Consider the following 19076-nt stretch of genomic DNA (forward strand, 5'->3'; position numbering starts at 1 on the left):
CACTTGGCCGGGAATGACTCGACCAGACAGTTAAGGAGAGAAGGCAGCCTCTTTCAGTTTAATGGTTCTTGTTCTGCTTCACCAGGAGATTGTGATGCTGGGACTCTGGGTGTTCTTTAGCAGCACGACACGGAAGACTTGCTCCCTCTTTCTGTCAGAGAGAATAGATTTGGAGGGGTGTGGCGGGACAGGGAAAGCAGTTTTCATTGGTATTGTGAAATGTGAAAATAAAATTGTCAGCTCGTTTAGTTAAAAAAAAACAACAAACAAAAATACTGTAATAAGTTTTATACCTACCAAATGACTACAGAAAGTTCTTTGCTTTTGATGGTTTTCTTTATAGAAAATAAGTTTGTGAAAAAAGAAAATCTCTTTGTCTTTCTACGCAGAAAGTCCTGCTCACACCTCTGCATCATCCCATGGGTAGCCATGTGACATCGACCATTTTAAGTTAGGTAACTGCTTATTTATTTTTCTTTATTACATAGTTAGCTGGGTTTTCACCCAAATGACTTAAGCTGAGCTATCTGGATTTGGTGTAAAAACTAATATTTTTGAGAACATAAATTATAACAAAAGCAAGATATACATATGACACTCATTTTCAAATGGTTTATATCTAGTAAACTACCAGCAAAAGCTATTAAATCTATTTTTTCTTTAATCTATTTCTCTATTTCTGATAGAAGAAGGCACTTTACCTAACCAAATATCACTGTATATATTTTATAGATATTAATAATTTCTTAACACAGAGTCAAACTTGGAAATAGGTCTTTTTCTTCTTCTTCTTTTCCAAGTGAGAGGAGGAGATATAGACAGACTCCCGCATGTACCTCAACTGGGATCCACTGGGCAAGCCTATCTGGGGCTGATGCTCTGCTCATCTGGGGTCATGCTCGCAATTGAGCTATTTTTAGTGTCTGAGGCAGAGGCTCCAGGGAGCCATCCTCAGCACCTGGGGCCGATGTGCTTGAACCAATTGAGTCATATTTCTGGGAGGGGAAGAGATAGAGAAGGGAGGCAGAGAGTGGAGGAGCAGATGGTCACTTCTCCTGTGTGCCCTGACCAGGAATCAAAACTGCGACACCCATATGCTGGGCTATGCTCTGCTTCTGAGCCAACTGGCCAGGGCCAGAAATAGATTTTTCAAAGGAGAGAAGAAGACGACAAACTTGTTTAATGTTGGAGGGGGGAAAAGAAAGATCAAAGGACAGAGATACATTCCCTATCTCTTTCCCCAAATCCATATAATTCTCAATGTCTTTGATACATTTTTCCCTTTACTTACATGACTCTTCATGTTTCATGGCAAGTCTGTGCAATGCACTCTAAGGCCTTGCATGCTTTCGATATGCACCTTGATCTTCCCAGCTCCTAGTCCTTTCCCATGCTCGCTAGATTCCAACCACATATACTTTTTTCTTGTTGCTCACAGAGGCCAGTCATAATTCTTCGTAGTGCCTTTGCATGTACCATTTCCCTGTTTTGAACTGTTCTTCCCTAAACATCTGTATGCCATTCTACTAGCAGCTCACCATTTACAGGTTACCACATCTGAGAGGCCTCTCCTGGCCACTCATTACAAAACAGATACCACCATCAACCACCACCATCACCACTACTACCACCAGCACTAAGATGTCTTTCCTCATCTGCTTTATTTTTCTACTTAAAACACATAAATATCTGCTATATAATATTTTACACAGCTGGTTAGACACAGCAAGGTTGCATGTTCAATCCTTGGTCAGGGCACATACAAGAATCAACCAATGGGCCCTGGCTGGTGGGCTTGGTGGATAGAGTAATGGCCTGGTGTGCTGACATCCTGAGTTCGATCCCCAGTCATGGCACACAGGAGAAGCAACCATCTGCTTCTCCCCCACTCCTTCTCCTTCTCTCTCTCTTCTCCTCTCTCAGCCAGTGGCTCAGTTGGTTTGAGTGTTGGACTCAGGCACTGAGAATAGCTCAGTTGATTTGAACGTCAGCTTCAGATGGGGGTTGCTGGGTGGATCCCTGTTGGGATGCATGTGGGAGTCTGTCTGTCTCCCCTCCTCTCACTTAAAACAAAACAAAACAAAACAAAAAAAGAATCAACCAATGAATGCATAAATAAGTAGAACAACAAATTGATGTTTCTCTCTCTCTCTCTCATCTTCTTTTCTCTTTAAAAATCAATAAATAAAAAATGTAAAAGAACCAGTCTCTGGTCACTAAAAGGCTGAACATGGAAATTCATGGTGTCTTTGAGTAAGACTAACTCTCAAAGGGCCAAATGGATTTTTTTAAAGAGTAGATAAGTGAGGTATAACTCTGTTATTTGAGACAAATGTAAACACTAATGTACTTTTTATCCTCCTTTGTGTCCATTTTTGGAGGAGTCCACATGGCTACTTCTAGCCAATGAGCTCTGACTGAAAAGAGGTGGGCCCTTCTGCTGCTCCTTCTCTGGGCACCTCAGACAACCCGCAGAGATGGCCACAAAGCCTTCCCCTCCTATGTCATGCCCCTTTACGATGTGACCATGCAGGTTCTCCATCAAGATGGAAAGACTGTTTCTCCACATGGATCCTGGATCTGGATTTGGGCATGTGACTTGTTTTGATGCAAATCAGACATAGGAAATCACTTGAACACTGAGGCTTTCTTTGCTTCTCTTTGGAACCCTGAGACTACCATGTTAAAAAGTCTGAGAAAGCCTGCTGGAAGGTGACAGGCCACATGGAGAGAAGCTTCCAACCCAGCCATCCTGGTCAGGGTCCAAAATGTCAAATCTGTGAGTAAGGCCATCTTAGATCACCTAGTCCTTGCCAAGCCAGACTAGTAAAACCACCCAACCAACACATAGGTTTGTGAGATCTAAAGCATATTTTTTTTTGATCCACAAAAATTTGGGGTGATTTGTTACACAACAAAGACTAATTGGTACACCTGCTAAAATAAGGATGAATGGAATGAGCATTTTCTGTATGACTGATGTGTAAGTGGGCATTCTGATTATGTTATGCAAATGATGCTATTAAAGAAGATTAAGGAGACCCAGGGAATGCAGAAAATAAAAAATAATAAGGGAGCAATTAGAAACTAGCAAAGCAATTCACAGTGTGAGTATGGGAATATGATAAAATTAAGTCAGCTACTTGTGATGACTTAAAGCAAGGCCTTAAAACCGTAATATCACGTTCTGGGTGATGTTCATTATTATAACCACAAATCTCCATTTGACTATGAGCAACTTGACATAGTAACGTTTGTTTCTTACTTGTCTTTGAGTCTCCCACCTCTGCTTCTCCAAATCCTGTGCCTAGCAGACTGGTATTTTAGTAGGTGATTAAAGAAACTTGGATGAAGGTGTGAATAATAGTATGAGGAAAGAAATGGCTTGATAAGTATGCCATGTGACAACAGAGTTGTGTATCTGCACTTTATTCCATATCCCTTTTGATATTACGCTTTGCTTTCTCCCAAACTGTTCTTAGTATGGCTCCTATTCTGTCCGAGGAGTAAGTAAGGCAAAGATTATGTGAAAAATATGAACTACAAAGGGCATCTGCATTTTTTTAAGTGAGAGGAGGGGAGATAGTGAGACAGACTCCCAAATGTGCTCTGACCGGGATCCATCCGGCAATCCCCGTCTGAGGCAGACACTCTAACCAATGCAACCACTGGCTGCGGGACAGAAAGAGAGAAAAAAGGGGGAAAGAATCAGATGGTCACTTCTCTTGTGTGCCCTGACCGGGAATCAAACTTGGGACATCCATACACTGGGCTGAAACTCTATCTACTGAGCTAACTGGCCAGGGCTGCATCTGCATTTTTTAATAGCATTTTATAGCAAGGCCGTGCATTAGCCACTTTACCACACATAGTTGTATTTTTCACTTCTGGATGTCTGACTTTCTGTTTAACTCAGATGGCTGATATTGTTTGTAAATTTATATGGAGATAAAGTTATCATGTAATATTTATCAGAATTTTAGAGTGTGTTTGATGCTTCAATAGCTATTTTTTTTTTCAATTAAACTAAATGGAAAAGAACATCATCCATCTAACCATAGTTTTCGTAAGAATTTAAAATTTAACTCACTCCCAATTTAATTTTGCAAAATCACTCACCTCCTCATTTCAAACCAAATAGACTATCAATTTAAATATGAGAACTCACAATATTGGAAGAAATTTGGTAATAAAATATTATGTGATGAACATAAAACATTTTAGAGTTTAGTTGTGTTTACGTATCTATTCAGCTGACAGTTTGGCTGGATTACTTTGAAACTCTCCCAGTCTGGAGCATTTTTAGTCCATCATTTTACCCTAATGAATTAGTTTGAATTTGTTGTTAATGTGCCTAGGCTACAGACCTAGCTCATAGCAAGAAAAATACTGCTCCAAAATTTTATTGTACATGCATAATATCACTTGCATAAATAATTCATGGATTTTATTTATATGTTTATTTATTTACTTATTTATTCATTCAGTGAGAGTAGGGGAGGCAGAGACAGACAGACTCCTGCGTGCACCCCAACCGGGATCCACCCAGCAAGCCCACTAGGAGCAATGCTTTGTCCGTCTCGGGCATTGCTGTTGCTCAGCAACTGATCTCTTCTTAGCTCCTGAGGTGGAGGCCATAGAGCCATCCTCAGAGCCCGGGACCAACTCAGTCTGAAATGAGCCGTGGCTACAGGAGGGGAGGAGAGACAGTGGAGTGAGAAGGGGAGAGGGGGAGAAGCAGATGGGTACTTCTCCTCCGTGCCCCAACTGGGAATCAAACCTGGAACATCCACATGGCCAGGCTGACGCTATACCACTGAGCCAACAAGTCAGGGCTCATGGATTGTTAATAGTCACATTTTTAAGTATTTACTTTATTTTCAATAATGTTTTCTGAAAAACTTTCTCACCTCTAACCTGTATAATTACTCTGTGACGTAGGTGCCCTTATTTTGTGTTTTGCAGATAAGAAAATGAAGGCCTTGAAAAATTAAATCGTTTGTTCAAAGTCACAAAGCTATTCAACAATGGATTCAATAAATATGAATGAAGATAACTTCATCTCAGTCCATTTAACTTTTAAGAAATTCTGCATTTTCTCAAAAAAATTGCAGCATGGTGCTGTTTAAAAGTATAGTTCCTGTCCTGGCTGGGTAGCTCAGTTAGTTAGAGTATTGTCTGGATACACCAAGGTTGCAGGTTCGATTCCCAGTTATAATCAATGTTTGTTTGTGTCTCTCTCTCCCCACCACTTTCCTCTCTCTCTAAGAATCAATAAATAAAAAAATTAAAATTAAAAAAGTGAAGTTTGGCCCTGGCCAGTTGGCTCAGCGGTAGAGCATTGGCCTGGTGTGCGGGGGACCTGGGTTCGATTCCCGGCCAGGGCACATAGGAGAAGCACCCATTTGCTTCTCCACCCCCCTCCCCTCCTTCCTCTCTGTCTCTCTCTTCCCCTCCCGCTCTGGGGATGGCTCCTTGGCCTCTGCCCCAGGCACTAGAGTGGCTCTGGTCGTGGCAGAGCGATGCCCTGGAGGGGCAGAGCATCGCCCCCTGGTGGGCAGAGTGTTGCCCCTGGTGGGCGTGCCGGGTGGATCCCCGTCGGGCGCATGCGGGAGTCTGTCTGACTGTCTCTCCCCATTTCCAGCTTCAGAAAAATACAAAAAAAAAAAAAAAGTGAAGTTTGTAAGAAAGTAGGAAGCATGATTTAATATGGGAAATTAACTCCAGAGAAACTTTCAAAACCGCATCTATTATGCAAAAATGCTATGCATCTTTTGTTGCCTTTTTTTTTTTTTTTTGTCTCATGGAGCAGATGTGTCTCTGCCCTGAGCTAACAGTCTCTTTCCTGCCTCCTTCCCTCTCTGAACCGTAAAACAAGGAGGCCTCCAGGTGCTGTTACCATGAACACACATCAGCACACAGAAGCCCATTTCTGCTATATCACCGTCTGCTGGGGTTTCCAACGGATTTCATAGCTGAAATGACTGCAGCTTGCTCAGTGAGGACTTGTGTCTCTCTCCAATTCAATAATCTCCTCTTATAATGCATTTCATGGGAAAAAAAAAACGGGGCCGAAGATAAGGAGAGGCCATGATGAACAGACGGGGCTCTCAGTCTAAAGGAATAAGTCACCAACATAAGTATTTGGTAACATTAAAAATCCAAGCAAGGCATAAGTTTCCTTGCCATATTTCTTCTGAAGGAGAATACTTTCCGTTGCCAATTTCAATTCTCAGGGGTTGAGAAAGCCACTCAAATTAGGACAGACTCCCACCTCCTCTGCCCTTCCCACCTTCCCTGCCCATTCCATTTTTTAGGTCACAAAGCGGAGCGGAACATACTTGCCCTTTGATAGGTTTTCCTGCCTCCTCTTCCCACCTTGGAAATCCAATGTGAAGCCAAGGATCTAGTCCTTCACTCACCATCCAAACTGCACTGAGAAATGGGAGAAGGAACCGAGCAGTTCTGAGCCTGCAAGTCAACGAATCTCCTTCCTAGAGGCCAGAAGGTCAGCGGCACCCTCCGATGAAACTTCTCTGGGTACATGACCTAAACAGCAAATTCCTCTTTACACCTAGAAATTTCACAGCTCTCTCTTCTAGTCAGAGGGCCGATTTTTGTTTACACGAGTCTCTTGGTTCCTTCTGGCTTCTAAGCAACCAAACAAGTAAGTCCCCATCTCAGCTTATTCTAAGTGACTTGGCTTTACCTTCTGCCAAATACAAAGGGGTGAGTTGGCGAGCAGCCAATCTGTTTATAGTGGAAAACAGGGAACACCCTGCACTTCCAACAATAGGGTGTGGTAAAGTCAACTGTGACAAAGCCCCTTGAAGGAACAGTGAAAGTATATTAAAATGTGATGGTTTCAAAGATTTTTGTCATAACACAGGTAAATGCGAGTGGTATTATTTTTAAACGAAAAGGTAGAAAATAATACATGATTTGAGCTACTCAAAAAGCACAGAAACAAAATGCAGGAAAATAGTCACGCGTTAGCCAGTAGTTTCATTCGATGAAGGTTTCCTGCTGAACTTTTTCTTTTCATAAATTCATGTACTTTCTAAACTTTTCAAATAATCATTTCTTACTTGGATGTTTTTCAAAAAAGCACCTCCAATCTTCATTAAGAGATGATCAAAATGGTGATGAGCTCCTAGGATGTTGCTTATTAAGTCAATCATGGATACCTATCAAGTATCTTTCATATTTCAGAATTCAGCTGAATTTCTTCATTTCTTGCTAGTCACGCTTCTTTGTATTTTCTTCACCATTCAGCTTAAAATGAACTCCTTGCCCCACCTGTCCTGTCTCTCCATCTTACAGCCCCATCTATGCTTTGACATCTGGCTCAAATGTCACTGGCCACTCCCAGTTTTCTCTATGTCTCTCTTCCCTTGACTCCCACAGCACGGTACACACACCTCTCCAAAGCAATGGCCTCTTCCATCTTGTACTATATGTACTTCAGCTCATGTTCAATCCGGAAAGAAATTTCAGGCTCATGGGAACCTGAATTCATCTTTGAATTCCTTACAAAAAGGAAGCATTCAATAAATCCTTATAGATTAAGAATACAGAAAAAAAAAAACCCCACAAGGTAAGGAATAAAATAGTGATTATTTAATTTTAGATTGATTTTGTAGCCTGTCCTTAGAGACTTTACCATTATCTAGCCACATGTGATTCCCCCATATCTGGGTGCCCACAGTTTCATAAAGGTATTTGTCATCTGGCTTAATAGAGACTGTCCAGCATATGACATAGCTTTGCTAATTACGCAACTGCCAGGAATGAAATACAAAAACTTTGTGTGTTTGTGTGTGTGACAGAGACAGAGAGCGACAGAGAGAAGCATCAGTTCTTCATTGCAGCACCTTAGTTGTTCATTGATTGCTTTCTCATATGTGCCTTGACTGGGGGGGAGGGAGGCTATAGCAGACTGAGTGACCCCTTGCTCAAGCCAACAGCAACCTTGGGTCCAAGCTGGTAAGCCTTGCTCGAACAGATGAGCCCGTGCTCAAGCTGGCGACCTTGGGGATTAGAACCTGGGTCCTCCACATCCCAGTCCGATGCTCTATGCACTGTGCCACCGCCTGGTCAGGCTACAATAAAACTTTTAATAAAGTACTAGATGGGGAACTCCATGAGGGCGGGACTTGTGACTCCTTCACATTTTGTATTCTCCTAGCATGTAAGTTCTCGATACACATTTATTAAACAACAAACAAATGAACGAGCAAATGAACAGGCATTGCAAGGGTGAGATGACCTTTTGCAGTTGTGGTTCGTATGGATGGTGTTCATTTTACGTGTCAGCTGTTATCGGAAACCCACAGCGATCATCACATTAGATGACATTAGGATGCCAGCTCTTATATCTGCTAGGTGTGAGAAGCTCTGCAGCTCTGTCAAGCTGTATGCTGGAGGCAGTGATATCGACCTGACAAGTTTTTGTTAGGGTGACCTTCGATAAGCACAGGCACCTGGCTGAGCACAGTGCCCAACCATGAGGAATGCATGTCATCATAGGAAACTATCCCTGTTATGAGAATGCCCGTTGGAATAATCAGGGATAAATTAGTAAGCAAACATCTTGGCTCAAAATGTTTCTAAAGTGCAATTTTGGAACTTTACAAATAAACATATTTTCTGCACTTCTCTTAAGTAAAACTACTAAAAAACTTATCAGCAATGGACACTCCAATGCATGATGTTATTCTTATGAATCAAGTTCTGCCTGGAAACTTTTGCCAATGAAACATCAATACCAACCCCTTTTCCAATTTGACGATAATGAAACACACTAGTACGAGAACAGCAAACAAGTTCCTTGATTTATAGAGCAATTGAAGTTCAGGGGAGAAGGTCATTGACGTGTATTAAAGATTAAAGTCTTACGGTTCACAAGCCACCCCGCTCACCCACCTTACAAGTTGAGAATAGAACTGTGATATGGAGATTCCGCACAACTGGAATCCTGCTTGGTCTGACCTTAAGCAAGTTTCTGCTCACAGTGTCAAAATCTCCATGAAAACAAGATGGAGACATCTGCTGAGTGGCGTGTGAGATTTAACTGAGTAGAAATAGCATAAAGTGACAGGCATGTGGCAGTGGCTGCACGTGGTCATATGCCAGAACAATGTTCCTGTCCCCCCGATTTGTTTATTTTAAGGAAAATATATTCACAGAGAAAAACTATCAAGAGAGCAAAAAACTTGGAAAAGTTCTGGTTTTTTCTTTTTTTTTATTGTTTCGAAACAGTAGTGCCTGGCCTCTGTGGCCCTTGAGCTGAGGACATTAGGCTCTGTTCCTCCTAGATAAGAAGTCTGTCCCAGGTCATTTGTCCTGGCATTGAGAGCCCTTAGGCAATTACTCCCTTTCACTCCCCTGCAGTGAATGCTGCTCTAAAGAAATGGTTGCCGTAAGCCTCACAAGGGAACTGGTTTTACCACAAGAAAGACTCCTTGACATCATCAACCACGAAGCGGCTAGCCAGCAGTCGCCCTTTAGAACTGGACTGCAAGGTTACCAAGCGATATGCTGGTAACTGGACTACTGTGGCCAATTTGGACTAGGAGGTCGGATGGCTTAAGAGTGTGCATCTCTAATCGGTCTTTGCCCTGACCACGCGCTACAACAGGCAACGGCACAGGCTGAGACACCAGCACCCTCCTGGTCTCAGGAAAAGAAACAAAGCTGCTCTTTCTAGACAATCAACTTGTCCATAAACCAAAACGGCAGCCTTCCCTTGGCCCGTGTTTTGCTTGGGCCTGTTTGGCTTATCTATGGAAACAGCTCATGCTTTGCAAAAACTGAGCTCAGTGATCATTCAATATTATGTTGCTAAGGACTATTCTTTTCTAGCTTAAATATGTTTACTCTGAAGAAAGGCTGAAGTTTTACTCAACTAGTTCTATCCGTGACTGACATAGAGTGAACGCATCAGTCGTCACGTGTGGAAGAAAGAAGATGGTCACACACAGGATCAGGTAGAGAGCCCGATCCCGGGCTTCTCAGGCTTTACCTTGCATCCAGGTCACCAGGGGAGAGAGGCAAAAATGCCAGGTCCCAGTCAACATATCCAGCTGGTGACTGAAACTGAACATTCTAACAAGCACCCTGGTCATCCGGATGCTGCTGGTCCACAGACCCTACTTTGAGTAGCAGAGAACGAACTGGATTTAAATTTTACTTTCTGAATTGCTTCTTATCAAAGGACTACACTGTGGTGGTGAGCGAGAGACAGGAGGAAAGAGCGGGGTGGAGGAGGGAGACAGCCAGGCCGGAGTTTCGGCTCTGCCACGTAACAGCCACATGACCTTGGGCAGTGTCAGAGGACCAGGTGTACACAGTTTTCAATTCTTTGCTTTGTAAAATGAGACAAATGAACCCTACCTCACGAACATGGGGAAATGAAATATATGAACATGTACATGAAGACTTGATTCTAATAGGGACTCATTACCTACTGGTTCCTGACATATCAACAAAATCCATGCATTCTTCCTCTTCCGGGGTCCCTATCTGGTTCATTGATCTGTCTTCTTTGTATTAGGTAGAGCTGTGTAATTCACCTGTGAATGAGAGCGGTAGAGATGTGTGTCCTATCTAAACATGGTTCATTCTTTTATAAAATTTACCACTTCTAGGTAGACTTTTTCCCCACGGGCAACTTGGAAGCTACACGTTTAATATGACATCTGCCTAGACCCCTGAATGACTCAAAATACATAACAGCCCCACCCACCAATGTTTTCACCTGCTCAGTGTCATTAGGTGAGCAAAAAATAAACTTGTGCCATATTTGAGCTATTGTATATGTATGGCCATCTTTGTTAGAGCAGCTAGCCTACCTGTGCAATAACTTTCCCATCTGTTTCAGTTTCCCCTTCCTCTTCCCTACTTCCCTATGGTGCTCTCTCCTGAAAGAGCCCTACATGCGCCCTAAATTACAGTCTCTTGGTTAACAGCATAAATTTTGAAATGAGAACAGCAAGGTCCAAGTTCATCTCTATCTTATCCTTGTCCAGCACTAGACAAGAATGCCTAGATAAATTCCCCTACCTCACTTTGCTCAACATAAAGAAATAATCATGTCATTGTACCCCTCTTGGGAAGCTCACATAAGGTAATGCCTACAAAGCAGTCAACACCTCACCAGCATTCTCGTGGCCTCTTAGGAATAGGGTCCCATGTGATAAGATGCCACTGCTTCCCCACCAGATAATGCTCCTTCATAAGGAATATCATTAAGTCATTGTTCACGTGGTTGTCAAAACCAGCATTACCCCGTGTACAGTAGATTTCCAAAGAGCTCCACTGCCTTCAGGGCATTCCTAACTGGAAAAATATTTTCAAGAATCTTAAGCATGGTTGTATCTTTCTTACACTTGAATGAACAAAAATTACAAAGCTAAAAGGAGGAAGGAAGAGAAGGATCAAATAATTAGTCCAGATGTTCAAAATTTTACATAAACCAGGTAGGTGTTTTCGCATTTGAACACCTGGATTGTATAGAAAAAGCAAGACCCTCAGATAAGGAGGGATATCTACATGTTCTGTTCATTCATTCTCTTGAACCTATCAGCCAGGAGAGAAATCTGAAAAGGGAACATATCTTCCATTGCCAAGGAGTTCAGAAACAAAAGTTAGCAGGAAAGGACACAGCGTGGTTTGCAAAGGACACGTGAAATTTTACTCCTGAATACTATGACATGTTTAAGATCGAATTCACATTTGTAAAAACATTGCCCACCGCTGACGGGAGATACTTTGTTGTGCCCAACCACACGCATTAAAGTATACACACACACAAATTACAACCATGTGTTTATGTGCGTAAAAGTAGACAAGGCCAGAATCTGATTATTTGGGGTTTAAAGACATGTTCAGCCTCAATATCTATTGATAGGACACCCATTATGCTAGAAAATATCAGTCTGATTCCTGTTGTTCTACTTTTGCATGCCTTCCTCTTTCTAATGGCCAATGACAGGGATCGGCACTGCTCTTCCAGAGAGGCTCATTCTTCAGGGTTCACTGCAAAACCGGCCGCGGCTAGCACAGACTAAAGAAACCAGAGCATTCTAAATGAAAGCCAAATGGGCCAGAAGGCCACAGAGAGCTATGCACATCTGTCCTTCTCACACTGAACTTGGCCTTCCCTTTCCGTCAGCAGTGAAATGCTGGCCTGGAATAGAACCTGTGAAATTCGCATTTTATTCTTTAAGATATTCTAAATGCAACTCTCTCTTTCTTCTAACTCCCTTTTCTTGTTCATCCAATCAATTACAAAGTCCTGTTGATTCTGCCGCCTTCTCAGCACCCCTCCTAAGTCTCCATCACTCTTTTTCTGGGCTGATGCAAAGCCTCCTACCTCAGCTTTCCACCTGCAGTCCGTCCCCTACTCTTCCCTCTGTTCTCTACATAGGCTCAGCTAACTTCAAAAAGTGCGAGTTTTATCATGTCAGCTGATCAGAACCCTTCAGTGGCTCACCACCATCCATAAGACAAAAGGTCATTTAATAACACAGGTAAACAAAATTTTATATTCATTCATTTTTATTTATTGATTTTTGCAGAGAGGAAGAGAGAGAGAGAGAGAGAGAGAGAGAGAGAGAGAGAGGAAAATCAGTCTGTTCCTGGATGTGCCCTGACCTGGGATCAAACCGTCAAGTGTTGTACTTTGGAACGATGCTCTAACCAACAGAGCTATCTGGCCAGGGCAGCTTAACAAAGATTTAAATCATCTGGATCTTGCATCATACTTGTATCACTTATGACAAACACACACACACACACACACACACACACACACACACACACACACACACCCCAACCATGAAGATCAATTCTATATCTGATGTACCATCTAAACACAACATGCTTACACCAATCACCTCCTTCTTCACGTGTCTAATTCCTACCCATCATCCGTGACTCAACACAGATGTTTTTGATGACTAGAAGCCTTCTCTAACCCACAACTCAGCAGGGGGCCCTCATGTGAGGGTCCCTGCTTGCCCCTACTGACTGGTAGACTACAGCACATACAAGTACGGGCTCTTCTGTCAGAATGCCTGGATTCGAATCCCAGAAACTCCTTTCCAAGCTGTGTGATCCTCAGCAAGTTTAACCTCTCTGTGCTTCAGTCTCCTCACTTGTATAATGGAGACAATCATGGCACCTACTTCAGCAGGGCTGTGTTGAGGATTAAATGTGTTAATAAAATAGAAATGGCTTAGAAGAGACTGCCCTCTAATCATTGCTCAATAAATGTTAGGCAGGAGTAATAATGAGAAGGAGTAGAGAACTATTCTATGCTCCATCTGTAGGTCATGAAACCTTGGTTGTATGTTTTGCAAAAACAGGTGCATCGTTATCCCTCCTGCATGGTACTTGACCCATGTCACACATTCAATACACTGTTCTTAAATAAATATGTGACTGAGGGTTCAAACCAATCAAACATTTCCACCTTCTGAAAGAGTGTGCTCCCATGTAACTTTTCAGTTATATCACACACACACACACACACACACACACACACACACACACACGACAGATGGATTAGATGGATTGATAGATAGATAGACAGACAGAGGTTGACACTGTGCAGGGTACCCAGAGAGGCAGAGCAGCTTGAGAAAAATAATTCCTGTAACCAGGAGCTCAGAGGTAAGGCAAGTTAACTGATGCCAGTGAACAATTTGTGAAGGCTTTGTTATTAGGCCAAAAAGCCAGGTGACCTTGCCCAGTAGCAGCCAAGTTCCTGTTTTACTTTCAGGGTATGTACTGTAAAATATGTCTCACCTACTCACCATCAGAAGTGCAACACTCCCCAAAACTGACTAATTAAGTACCCCAAGGGCAGAGCTCTTGTAGCTTGCGTTGCAGGAAGAACCTTGCAAGTATGTGACCTGCAACAAGGAAATGTTCTTAGAAAGTGCTAAGACAGTGTTATCCAGGCTTATATATATACAAGGTGGGATTTGGGGAGGCATGGGGTAGGGACGGAATGGAATTGATAGTCTATATTGGAGACGCTGCAGCCTTTGTAAGCACTTTACGGTGATGAGCACAATAGCATGTAAGTCATCAGTAATGTTCCGTCTTTGATTTCTGATTGCTAACCAACATCCTCATTGGCAGAGGATTTTCTAAGTTAATACAGCACCCACCAATAACGTTTTCAATGCAAGGCCCTGATCTGATTTCACTGCATCAAATTATTTTCAAATCATATAGCAGGACTTCATTACAACAAACTTCTATTATTAAGAAGGTTTTTATATAATAGGTCAAAACATGTCCCTCCTAAAATCCAATAAGCACACATTGTAAAGGTCACAGCTAATGAAGTAACCTGGACATTAAATGTGACTTTTGACTCAGGGCATCAGTGCTGTAAAGAATTCCACTCTAGCCCTGGCTGGTGGCACAGTGGATAGAGCATTGTCCCGGAGCACCAAGGTAGAGGTTTGATCCCAGGTCCCTGGCAGATCCCAGGGTTGCTGGCTAGAATCAGAGGGTGCTGGCTCGTTCCCGAGGGCACCAGCTCATTCCTAAGGTCAATGGTTCAAATTCCAGTCAAAGCACGTATGAGAAGCAATCAGTGGTTGCACAACTAACCAGAGAAGCAAGTTGATGCTTTTCTCACTCCCTCTCTCTCAAAACAAACAAACAAACAGCAAACAAACAAAAGAAAAACACAAGAACAAACGATAGAATTTCACTCTATTTGCATTTAGGCAACCTTTCTTGGAAGAAACTGTGTTTCTAATTAGTCATCTCATTGGTTCAAAAACATTTTATGCAGAATACATTATTTCCTCATACATCACATTGTTCAGAAATGATTGAAGGCAGTAAGTAATCTGGATAAGCTGGTATCATCTTCATTACAGATGCACATATATGTATACAAAATAACACAGGCAGAATCAATATCTCCTAAATGACGTCAAGCTGACATGCAAAGGAAAAGCTAAAACTTAGTGGTTGAAAGCATAGAATTTGTTACCAGGCAGCTCTGGATGCACGTTCTCGATGAGCTAAGTGCATCTTAGGCAACTACCTGGTTTCTTTCAACTTCAGCTTTCTTACCTGTTAAATGTTGATGATAAAATGTCTACTTTATAAGGTTGTGAGACAATAAATATCTGGGGTAAAGTATGGAGCAGACACCTTGGTTTCTTTACCCCTGACTGCTCAGCTGAGCCTAAGAAAGTGCATGCTGGCTCTGCATTTCAAACAAGATATAAAATAGATAACCAAGAATCTTCAGAAAAGAGAGAGGGTGAGTCCTGCAAATGAATGAGTCCAAAGCTGATCTATGACCTGCTGCCCATGAAGGCCTTTAGGAACCTGAAACTGGACGACGGAGCCTTTTCTCTTTTCCGTAGTTCCTCGCTAGCAGTGCTTCCTCCCACTGTATTTGGGAAACCAGTTTCTACAATGAATCATCAAAATATGCTGAAAGCTGTCCAGAGGAAAGGCTGGCTGTGTAAAGAGCCAGAAATGACTCTACTTCTTGAAATAAAAATCTAAGTGGCCTTCATGGGCTTTCCGTTTTAAGTTGGTACCGATCAACAATTCCTTTTAAAAGTGTTTCCTCTTTTGGAAAACTCACTGAGGTGAGATGAAAAAGCACTTTGCTATATTCTAGGCTCTTGGTCAGAATATTAGAACAGAATTGGTGCCATTTCTTTAGATATGTCTAATTGTCTTGCTCCTTTTTAGGAATCATAATTAGTCTCTATAACTGGATTAATCATCAGTAAAGTACACCGAGTTTGAAGTCACCCAAGAAAGGGAAGTCATTTACCTTCTTCTTCTACTTTTTTTTTAAATTTACAAATATATTGATTTAGTTACAGGTGGTATCGAATTCAGGATAGAACAAAGACTGAGGAACACAGTTTGGCAGGATTCTGGGCTGGGTTTACTCTGACCTCTCAGCGAAGGCTAAACTTGGCAGTGAGGAGAACTGAAGAGATGAGCAACTGCATGATGATGATGTTGATGATGATAAAGATTATCACTAGACCACCAACTTACACCATTCACAAAAATAAACTCAAAATGGATAAAAGACTTAAATGTAAGCCGTAAAACCATAAGCATATTAGAAGAAAACATAGGCAATAAGCTCTCCGACATCTCTCACAGCAATATATTTGCCGATTTATCTCCATGGGCAAATGAAATAAAAGACAGGATAAACAAATGGGACTATATCAAACTAAAAGGCTTCTGCACAGCTAAAGACAATAATAACAGAATAAAAAGACAAACTACACAATGGGAGAATATATTTGACAATATGTCTGATAAGGGGTTAATAAACAAAATTTATAAATAACTTGTAAAACTCAATACCAGAAAGACAAACAATCCAATCAAAAAAATGGGAAAAAGAAATGAATAGACACTTCTCCAAAGAGGACATACAGATGGCCAATAGGCATATGAAAAAATGCTCAAAATCACTAATCATTAGAGAAATGCAAATTAAAACCACAATGAGATATCACCTAACACCAGCCAGAATGGTGCTCATCAACAATACAACACAGAATAGGTGCTGGTGAGGATGTGGAGAAAAGGGAACCCTCCTGCACTGCTGCTGGGAATGCAGACTGGTGCAGCCACTGTGGGAAATAGTATGGAGATTCCTCAAGAAATTAAAAATTGAACTGCCTTTTGACCCAGCTATACCACTTTTAGGAATATACCCCAAGAACACCATAGCACTGTTTCAAAAGAAGAAATGCACCTCCATGTTTATGGCAGCATTGTTCACAATAGTGAAGATCTGGAAACAGCCCAAGTGTCCGTCAGTGGACGAGTGAATTAAAAAGCTTTGGTACATATATACTATGGAATACTACTCAGCCATAAGAAATGACATCGGATCATTTACAACAACATGGATGGACCTTGATAACATTATACTGAGTGAAATAAGTAAATCAGAAAAAACTAAGAACTTTATGATTCCATACATAGGTGGGACATAAAAATGAGACTCAGAGACATGGACAAGAGTGTGGGGGTTATGGGGTGAGGGGAAGGAGGAGAAGGAGGAGGTTGGGGGAGGGGAGGGGCACAAAGAAAACCAGTTAGAAGGTGACAGAAGACAATTGGACTTTGGGTGATGGGAATGCAGCATAATCAAATGTCAAAATAGAGATGTTTTCTCTGAATATATGTACCCTGATTTATTAATGTCATCCCATTAAAATTAATTTAAAAAAAGATTATCATTATTACTACAAAGGTTTATTCTTAAAAGTACAACAGACTCCAAGAGAACACTTAACTCTGGCTTTAGGTGACGAGAGATGTCATGACAGGAAATCCAGATTTAAAACAAGAATGAAGTTAAGAATCACCATTTCCCCAGGCACAGGAAACAGCTCTCTTCTGGCCAGATTTAATTCCACCTGTGGCCAGGGGAACCTTCCCCAAGGCCTTCGCTTTTAGCTCCTTGAGTTTCTTTTGTTCTTCCTTCTGCTTCAGCTCAAATGCCTTATCCCATCCATCCCCCTGACCTGCTCCTTGGGCTGCTTCAGGGACTTCTTGCCACCCTCACAGCCAGGCATGGCGCCTGCCACCCCTTCCCCAGACCTTGCCACCGGAAGCTGAGACATCCACCTTTTTCCCATCCTTATCACTATTAAGAGGCCAAGTGGGGTTCATAAAATCCATGATATTTAAAAATATACAAATGGATATTTTAAATAAAGGGAAATATGTGATGCTCATAAAATGAAAGTCATGAATGGTTGATAGGCATAAAATGGGATACTCTCCAGCAATAAGGAGAAATGGATGGTCTATACAACAGCAGCACAGATAGAACTCAAATGCACTGTGCTCACCTCAGGTTTAGTACACACTGTGTGATTCCATTGCTGTGCCATTCTGGAAAAGGCAGAGCTATTAATGATAGAAAACAGATCAGCAGTTGCCAGGGGTCAAGGATGGAGAAAGGGCTTGATTGTAAACAGGCAGCGGAAATAAATTTTTTAGAGTAATGGAACTGATCTGTATCCTAATGTCCGTGGTTACATGACAATGCATTTGTCAAAACTCATATAACTTAAACCAAAATAATGAATTTTACTGTCTGTATATTTGAACATAAATTTTAAAACAAAAAACATATTGGCTAGTGAGGCCTAATCTGAACTCTATTTTAAATTGTGGACTGGTGGTTTCTCTTGAATAAAAATGGACTTCATGAATAAAATCCAAAAACTGACTTTTCCCCCATCTTTACTGAAGTTTACTTGACAAATAAAAAATTGTATGCATTTAAGGTGTGCAATATGTTTTGATCTGTGTATACATTGTGAAAAGATTGCCACAATAGAAATAATTAACATAGGCGTCACTTTATAGAGTTACCTTTTTATTTTATGGCGAGGACACATAAGATCTGTTCTAAGCAAATTTCAAGTATATAATACAGTATAATCAGCTATAGTCACCAGGCTGTACATTAGAGATCCAGAGCTTATTCATCCTATTACATAACTGAACCTCTACACACTGTACCATCTTCCCTCTCCCCCCACTCCAGCCCTTGGCAATCACCGTTCTACTCTCTGTTTTTATGAGTTCAACTTTTTTTAGATTCCATATATAACTGAAATAATGGAGTATGTGTCTTTCTGTGTCTGACTTATTTCACTTAGCATAATATCCTGTATGTTCGTCTGTGTTTTGGCAGATGGCAGGATTTCCTTTTCTTTTTTAAGGCCAGATAATACTTCATTCTGTATATGTGTGTGTATGTGTGTGTATTTGTATATGTTATTCTATCATATATCACATTTTCTTTATCTACGCATTCATCAACAGACACTTAAGTTGTTTCCAGAGTTTGACCATCGTGAATATTGATGGAATGAGCAGAGATACTGCTTTGAGATACTGATTTCATTTCTTTTGCTTATAGAACCAGAAATGGAATTACTGAACCATATGGTAGTTTTATTGTTATTTATTGAGGAACAAAAGAACACATTTGTTAAATCTGCAGTATATGCTGCGTATCGTCTTTATAC

General features: G+C 41.3%; 1 protein-coding gene across 10 annotated transcripts in view; it reads right to left on the minus strand.

Annotated features, from left to right (window-relative positions):
• PLCB4 (phospholipase C beta 4) overlaps positions 1-19076 on the minus strand; it is a 385287-nt gene that overhangs the window by 156770 nt on the left and 209441 nt on the right. The window contains exon 1 of one of the 10 annotated variants that reach the window (XM_066387160.1): positions 6423-6669. The exons of 7 other annotated variants lie outside the window; for them this stretch is intronic. In XM_066387160.1, the coding sequence (XP_066243257.1) occupies positions 6423-6425 (3 nt within the window). In that variant the 5' untranslated portion in view covers positions 6426-6669. Of the gene's footprint in view, positions 1-6341; positions 6670-19076 lie in introns of those variants that run through there. 2 more of the 10 variants (XM_066387168.1, XM_066387159.1) reach the window with 2 other exon arrangements.

The sequence above is a fragment of the Saccopteryx leptura genome, chromosome 5 (assembly GCF_036850995.1).
Source record: "Saccopteryx leptura isolate mSacLep1 chromosome 5, mSacLep1_pri_phased_curated, whole genome shotgun sequence".
NCBI lineage: Eukaryota > Metazoa > Chordata > Mammalia > Chiroptera > Emballonuridae > Saccopteryx > Saccopteryx leptura.